A 9929-nucleotide genomic window follows, 5' to 3' on the forward strand; every position below is an offset into this window, starting at 1 on the left:
CACTGAACAGCAAAACAGGGTGAAGGGGCTGTCCAGTTCACTTGTTCTTATTTCCTATCGTCTTAAAGAGCTTGCTTGAACATTCTCATGATAGGAGTTTGGTAGCCAAGGGCACAAGATGAAGCTAAAGCGTTTTCAGCCAGAGGTGCCAAATGAATTATCTTGTCATGGCAGCCTTCTGATATTCTCAGTGTTGCAGAACTCAGTTCACTGCCAATTTGTTTTATCCCAGGTAATAACAAAAAAAACAGTTGAGTGCACTGGATACAATAGATGCTGAAACAATTTCACCAGCAGTCCTGAAGACATGATCCTTAATGAACAGCTGCTCATTATCGTCACTGATATCTATCTGCATGGAAAACGAAAAAAGCATGTCATGCCAATAAAAAGCAGAACAAATCCAATTACCACCCCATCAGTCACTTTCAAGCATCAGCAAAGTGATGGACAGTGCCACTGACAGTGCAAATGGGTCACATCTAGGTTTCAGATAGATGGTTTGGTGGGGCGTTTTAATCTCAGGACAGCACTGCAAAATATTAATATGGTTAGGCCATTGACACGACTCTGAGGTTGTGATTCCTCAGAACAGTGTCAAAGGCCTAACCATGTTAAGTTGCATCAAAGATCTTCTCTCCATTAGGAGGTCAAAAAACAGGGATGTTTGCCGATGATTCACAATTCCTTCGAAAGAACTAGCAGTCAGTGTCAAAGCAGCAAGACTTGGCCAACCTTTAGCGTTGAGTTCAAGGGGAGCGAGTAAGATTCATGTTATAAAAGTGCCCAAGTGGCCCGAGGAGCACCAGCTCCCAGTAGCAGTTGCGCAAACTCTAAGGTGCATTACAGTAATTCGCTGTGGCTCTTTCAATTGCATCTTCCAAACCACAACGTCTCTTATCTCAAAGAACAAGGGCACTAGACATCAACTACACATTTCAGTCCATCCACGCTATCTTGTTTTGAAAAAAATCAATTGCCAACTCTGGGTTGTTAACTAATCCAACTTTTGGAACTTCCTCCCTGACAGGTATGTAAATTCCTCCACCCCAGTTCTGAGTGCAATGGCTCAAGGCTACACCACATTCTAAATGGAAATCAAGACAAAGCGATTAGTGCTGCTTGCAGCAATGCTAGCAACAATGAAAACAGATCCCTCTTTGAAAGATGCAATGACCCCATTCACTTGCTTCACCCCCAGACTGAAGTAAATTCTTTCCTTTCACGTATTTGGAAGTAATTATTCAATCTGCATCCATGGCCCCAACTGCCACTGCATTCCAATTACAATTAATGCAGTAAAGCTTCCTCACACTGTATCTGATTTTTTGATTTTTGTGTTTAAGAGTTGAAGAAACTTTCCTTTCACATTAGATAGGGTACAGGAAATTTGACTTGGTATTTTAACAGTGCTGTCCCCACCCAGGAGTGTCTGATGGGGACGGTGTCGGGGGTATCTTTACTTTTTTTGTTTCTATCCTTTGCTTAAAAAAGAGTACAGAGCTGTTGTTCAAACTGTAGGTCTGTGACCAGTGCTAGGTCCACTGTTGTTCATTATTTATATGAATGATTTGGATGAGAAAACAGGAGGCACAATCTATCAGTTTGTGGAGGATACCAAAATTAGTGGTACAGCTGACAGTGAAGAAGGTTATCTAAGAGTGCAACAGTATCTTGATCAACTGGGTTAGTGAGCCAAGGGAGAGCAGATGGAATTTAATTTAGATAAATGCAAGGTGTTGCATTTTGCTAAGACAAACCAGGGCAGGACTTCCACAGTTAATGGTAGGGCCCTGAGGAGTTTTGTCGAATTGAGAGATCCAGAGGCTCAGGTACATAATTCCTCAAAATTGGTGTCTCAGAAACACAAGACGGTGAAGGCAGCATTTAGCATGCTTACCTTCATCGATCAGGGCATTGAGTACAGGAGTTGGGATGTCATATTATAGCGTACAAGACACTGGTAAGGCTACATTTGGAGTACTGTTTCTGTGCTGCATGACTCTATGTCTCTAAGGCCTCGACAACTTCCTTCAGCATGCTGCTCTGGACTAAGACACACCACCATCTGAGGCCTAAATAGTATTTTATTAAGTTATACCATAACTGGACTATTTCTGTACTCTATCCCAATTAGAGCAGGCAAAAATCACATATACTTAACTTTCAAGAGCTGTGTATCATATGCCAACATCTTTCTGTACTTGCCTTTTCTCCCAAACTAAGTTATGAGTAAGTTTACAAGCTAAACTTGACCGGTCATATTTCTGCTCACATTACCAGTCCATTGCCTTCTGAAATAAGTAACTGACATTCTAATTATTTAACACAGGACCAATTTTGTAAAGTCCGTAAAATGTCAAAATATGTCAAATTATGCCTACATGTGCAAGCCCAGGAAACCAATGAAAAAGCAAAGAACTTTGATTCCACTCCCAAGGAGCAGTTGTCAAAAACACTGAACCACTCCTCTTTTCTTCGAATCCTTAGCCAATCCCAAATCCACACTGCCACTCTCGTGGCTGTTAAGTTTAATTGTATAGGCCAAAATCTAAAATCACTATTCATAATTGTTGAATACTAAGTTTGGGCTGTGTTGAGACAAGATAACCTTTGGCTGGGCTCATCTCTGCTCCAGTTCTAAAGAGCCACACTGGACATAGCTGTATTTGTCCACAGATGCTGCCAGACCCAGTGATTTTCTACAGCACTTTCTGGTTTTATTTTTGTCCTGGAGAGCCCAGTGGGAAATGGACACCATCAGATCAAAGACCTTGAAAGTGAAGTCGCAGCTGGACAAAGTGGTGAAAAAAGCACCTGGATGCTTGCTTTCATTGATCAGAACGTTGACTACAGGAGTTGGGATGTCATGTTGCAGGTTACAGAACATTAGTGTGGCCACTTCTAGGAATACTCCATACAATTCCGGTCACTCTTTTAAAGGGAGGATGTTGTTAAACTTGAGAGGGTGCAGAAAGGATTTGCAAGGATAATGCTGGAACTAGAGGGTTTGAGTTACAGGCAGAGGCTGAATAGGCTGGAGCTTTTTTCCTCTGGAGCATTGGCAGCTTAGGAGTGACCTTATAGAGGTTTACAAAATCATGAAAGGCATGGATAGGGTGAACAGCATAGGTCCTTTTCCGCAAGTGGGGGAGTCTAAAACTAAAGGGCATAAGATTTAAGGTGGAAGGGGAAAGATTTTAAAAGGACCCAAGGGGTAACTTTTTTCATGCACAGAGCATTGCATGTATGGAATGAGCTGCCAGAATAGGTGGATACAATTAAATATTTAAAAGGCATCTGGATAAGTATATAAATAGAAAAAGCTCAGAGGCTAAATACTGGCAAACGGGATGAGATCAGATTGGGAATGACTGATCGGCACAGATGAGTTGGACTGAAGGGTCTGTTTCTATGCTGTATGACTCTGTAATTTATGGAACAGAAAGAATACCAAGGATTTCTGTAGAAAAAACAATTGATTTCTTTCCTACCAGGCAAGCATGTGCCTTATCAATTTACATGATCAGCTGCATATTAAGATACAGGGCTCAAATACAAGCTGCAGATTTGAACTGTATGCACATATCACAAACTCAAGATAACGTCAAATTCAAGAGTGAAAAACATTGTCAATTCTGATGAAGAGTCACTGGGGTCACAATGTTACCCTCTGCTTTCTTCCCACAGATGTTACCAGTCCTGCTCAGATCTCTACTGTTATGACATATTTGTGTGGCAGATGCTTACTGGGTCAAGTAGATCCCTTCCTCTCACCTTGCATACATTCATAAATATGAAGATTGGAAGAGGGGAGAGAGGAAAGAAGGAGACATCGAAGATGTGAAGCTCGACATCCTCTTGACACTTACACCTCCTTTGATCTAAGACGCAGCCTTCTAACTTCATTTGGTTTTGCCTGTCACCACGGCATTTGCTTGGACTCTCAGCTCCACTCTGGTTTACTCAAACTTCTAACTCATGCAGGAGTATAAAGATGTTCCTTCCTTAAACCCCTTGCCATTGTCTCCTCCATCCTCACTGCATATGACAAGTGCAAGGAGTCCATAAACTTTGTTGTCAACATGATCAGCTGCCTCTGTCCCTCCCTCCCCCTAACTCGCTGAACCAAACTTTCTGCAAAGCACTCCCATGCCCTAGAGCCTGAACTCGCATTGTCTCTCTGCATCAGTCTCATCTTGTTCCAAAGACCCAGCTCCCTCAACCCTATTCTTCCCTTCTTGATCGGGGAGGCGGGGTTGTGGTCAGGGACAGCATAAAAAGCAAAAGAGAACACTTATAATGTGGTAATGAAGAGCAGTGGGAAACCAGAGAATTGGGAAGCTTATAAAGACCAACAAAGGGCTCCAAAAAACGAAATGATGAGGGGCATTAAATATGAAGGTAAGTTAGCCAATAATATGAAGGAAGACTGTAACGGCAAAAGAGAATATTGGATTGCTGGAAAATGACACTGGAGAGATAGTAGTGGGAAACAAAGAAATGAATAATTACTTCCTGTCAGTCTTCATGGTGGAAGTCACAAGTAATATCCCAAAAATTCAAGACAGTTAGTAGGCAGAGCTGAATACAGTTGCCATCAGCAAGGAGAAGGTTCTCGTAAAACTGAATGGCCTGAAGATGGATAAATCACCTGATGGACTACACCCCAGGGTTCTAAGGGAGATAGATAAAAAGATAATGGAGGAGTTCATGGTGACCTTTCAGGAATCGATGGAATCAGGGAGGAGTTCCAGAGGACTGAAAAATCACTAATGTGATAACTCTGTTTAAAAAGAGGACTAAGACAAATAATGGAAAATTACAGACCAATTAGCCTAACCTCTGCCTCTGGATAAGATTCTGGACTCCAATGTGAAGGATGAGATTTCTGAATACTTGGAAGTGTATGGTAAAATAGGACAAAGTAAGCATAGATTCATCAAGGGGAGGTCATGCCTGACAGATCTGTTAAAATGCTTTGAGGAAGTAACGAGCAGGTAAGACTGAGGATTGCCAACGGACGTTATCTACCTGGGTTTCAAGAAGCCTTTGAAGAGGTCCCGCACAGGAGACTACTGAATAAGATAAGAGCCCACGGTGTCAGAGACAAGGTGCTAGCATGGATAGAAGCTTGGCTGTCTGGCAGAAAGCAGAGTGGCAATACAAGGGTCCTTTCTCAGGATGGCAGTCGGTGACCAGTGTATTTCGCAAGGCTCAGTGTAGGGACTACAACTTTTCACTTTCTACATTAATGATTTAGGTGAAGGAACCAAGTGCATTCTGGCAAACTTTGCAGAGGATACAAAGAAAGATAAACGGACAGGTAGCATTGAGGAGGCGGGGAGGCTGCAGAAGGAGTTGGACAAGTTAGGAGAGTGGCAAAGAAGTGCCAGATGGAGGCAAAAGTGAGAATTTGGTAAGAATAAAAGTGTGGACAGTTTTCTAAATAGGGATAAAATTTATAAGTTTGAGGTGCAAACAGACTAGAGAGTTTTTGTCCAGGATCTTCTGAAGGTAAACCTGCAGATTGTGTCAGTAGTTCGGAAGGTAAATGGAAGGGGGTTAGGAGTGGCTGTAGGGCGGAGGAGGAAGGATGTGGTGGTATGAGGCCGCTGTGAGCTCAATCCTGGGAAGGCTCTGCCCTCATCGCTGTGCTGTCCCGGCCGCTGGAGGACGAGGCCCGTCTGCTAGAGCCAGAGGCACAGACCGGGAACCTCTGGTTGGGATTGGTCCTCTCGCTTTGTGCTCAATGACAACCGGTCCCCAAGGCCCCTCTCTCTGTCTCGTTGCTTGGAGCCGGCCCCCGGCCTTGCTCACCTTCTGGATCCGCCTGAGAGCCATCCCGCTGCGGGCCCGAGCCTCGCCGTTCAATCCGCTCCGACTGGCTCACGGAGGCCCTGGGCGGTCAGTGCGCATGCGCCGAGACCTCAATGCCGGGCCCGGCCACCGGCCGCGCAGGCGCCGATAACTAGCCGGCGGTCCCAGTGCAGAGGAGCACGTTGTATCCCCAGCGCGGAGCTCCGTGCCTCGCCCCTATCGTGCTCTTGCGCGGATATCCCGATTCCCCTCATGACCCCAGCGCGCAGCTCCACAGTCTCCCCAGATCCTCTGGTCCAGACTTCTACAAATTCCCAGAATTAGCCTTCGGCCAGAATTCGCGATTCAAACTCTGAGAAAGTAAGGATTGCAGATGCTGGAGATCAGAGTTGAGGGTGTGGTGCTGGAAAAGCACAGCACATCTGGCAGCATCCGAGGTTAAGAGCTCTTCATCAGGAATGAACTCTCACTCCCAGTTATTGGTCCTCTCTGCACCTCCACGCAACCTCAAGTTGAGTCATAGAGATATGTAGCATCGAAATATACCCTTAGATCCAACTTGTCCATGCTAATCAGATATCCTAATGTAGGTCGATTTACCACCAAAAGTGAAGACTGCAGATGCTGGAACCCTACCTCTTCCTATAACATTTAAAAGTCATCTGGATAAGTATAATTATACCAGCTTCCACCACTTCCTCGGATAGCTCATTCCACACACACACTACCCTCAGAGTGAAAAAGCTGCCCTTTAAAATCCTTCCCCTCTCATCCCGAAAACCCCAACCCCGGGAAAAGATCTTGTTTATTTACCCTACCAATGATTTTATAATTTGGAGATGCCAGTGTTGGACTGGGGTGTACAAAGTTAAAAAATCACACAACACTAGGTTATAGTCCAACAGGTTTAATTGGAAGCACACTAGCTTTTGGAGCACAACTCCTTCATCAGGTGGTTGTACTTATAAACCACTGTAACGTCACCCCGCAGCCTATTCAGCCTCTCCCTGCAACTTAAAGCCCCAGTGCTAGCAACATCCTCGTAAGTCTTTTCTGAACACTTTCAAGTTTCACCACTGTTCTTGTTCAGTAAGACATCGTACTTGCGATATGGTTAAATATGGTTCACTCCCCTGCATTTTCACCATTTCTGCCAAGTTCACTTTCCAATGCACTTGTGAATGCCTCATTTGAACCTTCTTCCACCATATTTTAGATTAGATTAGATTACTTACAGTGTGGAAACAGGCCCTTCGGCCCAACAAGTCCACACCGCGCCCACCGAAGCGTAACCCACCCATACCCCTACATCTACATCTACCCCTGACCTAACACTACGGGCAATTTAGCATGTCCAATTCACCTGACCTGCACATCTTTGGACTGTGGGAGGAAACCCACGCAGACACGGGGAGAATGTGCAAACTCCACACAGTCAGTCGCCTGAGGCGGGAATTGAACCCGGATCTCCGGCGCTGCGAGGCAGCAGTGCTAACCACTGTGCCACCGTGCCGCCCACATACATTCCATACACAGTGGATAGTTAGGGTGGGAAAGTTTGGATATTTCAAATCTATGCCTTCTGGTTCCTTTTTTCTTTTAGAAGCAAGAACAGCTTCATCTCATCAGTCCATGGTTTCTCTCAGCCACGTTCTCTCCAAGGAGAACAGTCCCAACTTCTTCCTGAGGTTTCTCATTTCTGGATCCATTCTCACCTATCCCTTTTGCACTCTGTTAGAAAACATTCACAACTTGTCCTATTACGTGACACCCATAAATGTACATAACACTTCAACAAACACGTATCTTGTCGAAGTTCCACATGACCACCTTTTTCTTGTCCTTTACAGCCCCATTAAAGCCAAGAATGCTATGTGCTTTATTAACTGCTCTGTTCATTTGTCCTCCACCACCATCAGTAATCTGTGCACGTACACAACCTTTACTCCTTCACTAGACTTAGAATTGTGCCCGCAGAACAGTCACTCACCCTGCACTCAAACCTGTTCGAACTACCTCCACCTTCACTTCTGTTTGATTTATCAAAACCTTTCACCATTTTAATGACCTCCAATAGGCCACAGCCCAGCCTTCTCCTTGCAACACAAAAACAATTCAGCCCATTCTCTATTGAGGGTAATTATCCACAGTATTCCCACAGTTCTGTTTCTGCATCACACAATTTGATTGGTTCGTGAAACAAAATCATTCCTTTGAAATTGATTCTGACTACTGCGTTTTCTATTTCTTGATGCTTTTGTTCTGAAGATTGAGACCTTTCTCAGCACTTCCATGTTAACTGGTGCACACATCCATGCAGGATAGTTCCTTTGCTAGACACAAGAAGAATATGACCAGTCTGCCAGTGTCTGACACAATTCCTTGTTGCTATTTTTACTTTTCGCAGCAACTGTAGTAAATCTTCCTTAACTTCTTTTCAAGCAAATTTATCACCGTGACTCTGCTTTCTGCCTTAATTTGATTTATCAATTATCTCACTTTTCTGTATTCCATTGGTGTCTTAATCCACATTCCACTCTTGCAGAAAGTGAGGACTGCAGATGCTGGAGTTCAGAGCTGAAAAATGTGTTGCTGGAAAAGCGCAGCAGGTCAGGCAACATCCAAGGTGCAGGAGAATCGACGTTTCGGGCATAAGCCCTTCTTCAGGATTCCTTGTAAATGGTCCATGATTTTGGGGCATGTCTTATGTTTCAGTTTCAGTGTGTTTCTTTATTCAAACATCACACATCATTATTTGTTGCTTTTTTCAGTAATGTTTTTCTCTATTTGCAAGTACGCTCAGAAAATCTACTGATTACTGTGAAAATCTACTGATTATCTACCTTTTATCTCCTCTTGTTCAACTCACATTTACTCAATTATATTTCTTGTTATACTGTTCGTGATGTTTACCATATTTGCACCTTTCTCAATCAGGGCATTAATCCTTATAATGTTTTCATTATTGTCAAAATCGTCTCCCCGTTATCAATTGTGTGTGTTTTGGTTCACTCCAAAACAGGGGGAGGGGGGGAAGGGGGAGGGGGGGAAGGGGGAGGGAGGGGAGGGGGGGGAGGGAGGGGAGGGGGGGGAGGGGGGGGAGGGAGGGGGGAGGGGAGGGGGGAGGGGGGGGGAGAGGGGGGAGGGAGGGGGGAGGGGAGAGGGGGGAGGGAGGGGGGAGGGGAGGGGAGAGGGGGGAGGGAGGGGGGAGGGGAGGGGAGAGGGGAGGGGGAGGGGGAGGGGGGAGGGGAGGGGAGGGGGAGGGGGGAGGGGAGGGGGGGGGGAGGGGGTGGGGGTGGAGGGGGGGGGGAGGGGGTGGGGGGTGGGGGGGGGGAGGGTGTGGGGGTGGGGGGGGGGAGGGGATGATGAGGGGGTGAGGGTGAAGAGGCCTGCGCCGTCCCCTCTGGCCTTACACCCACCATAACTCTCCCAAAAGCGGCCTGCGCTGTGGAGGCCTCCATTTATAAACATCCTCCTGATCCCGCCTTCCTTTCTGCCCGAAGGCCGGAATAGTTTCCCGTTCGCGGGCTTTGTGTTTCGGACGGGCCTCGGTGCCGCTTACCTTCAGGATCCGCCTCTTCGCCATCCCCGCCCGGCGAGTGCCCGCACGGCGCACTGACGTCACAAGAAGGCGTGATGACGTTACTCAAAGTGGTCACACGGCGCCCTGACGTCACAAGCAGACGGCACGCAAAGCGTGATGACGTTTTTCAGTTGGGTCACACGGCGACCTGACGTCACAAGCAGGCGGCACGCAAAGCGTGATGACGTTACTCAGAGGTGTCTCACGGCGCGCTGACGTGAGGGAGTATTTAAATGAAGTGATAGCAGTTCTTCTTTCTGTTGTATTTTAATTGTGTATCAAAAATAAAGTGGGTTTTGTTGAATCTTAGTTGTGTCCCAGTTGAAGTAAATCTTGAACAATGCGCCTTATATCGTCTTTATCCATAATATACTGTACTTGAGGCGTGTCTGATCCATTATGGTGAGGTGTGACGTAGTGATCCAGACGACCAATCAACTTCCTTGAGGACACCTCAATGTCCAGGATGCTCCATATGTCCATAAAGGGTGACTTGATGATGGGATATTGGCCTCTGTGGAGTTAT

General features: G+C 45.8%; 1 protein-coding gene across 2 annotated transcripts in view; it reads right to left on the reverse strand.

Moving 5' to 3' along the window:
* Window positions 1-9475, reverse strand: part of LOC140459585 (ubiquitin-conjugating enzyme E2 D4-like) — a 31816-nt gene extending 22341 nt beyond the window's left edge. The window contains exon 1 of one of the 2 annotated variants that reach the window (XM_072553830.1): window positions 9383-9475. In XM_072553830.1, the coding sequence (XP_072409931.1) occupies window positions 9383-9406 (24 nt within the window). In that variant the 5' untranslated portion in view covers window positions 9407-9475. Of the gene's footprint in view, window positions 1-5820; window positions 5930-9382 lie in introns of those variants that run through there. The other variant, XM_072553831.1, reaches the window with a different exon arrangement.
* Between the last annotated feature and the right edge of the window lie 454 nt (window positions 9476-9929).

The sequence above is a fragment of the Chiloscyllium punctatum genome, chromosome 35, assembly GCF_047496795.1.
Source record: "Chiloscyllium punctatum isolate Juve2018m chromosome 35, sChiPun1.3, whole genome shotgun sequence".
NCBI classification, from domain to species: Eukaryota; Metazoa; Chordata; class Chondrichthyes; order Orectolobiformes; family Hemiscylliidae; genus Chiloscyllium; species Chiloscyllium punctatum.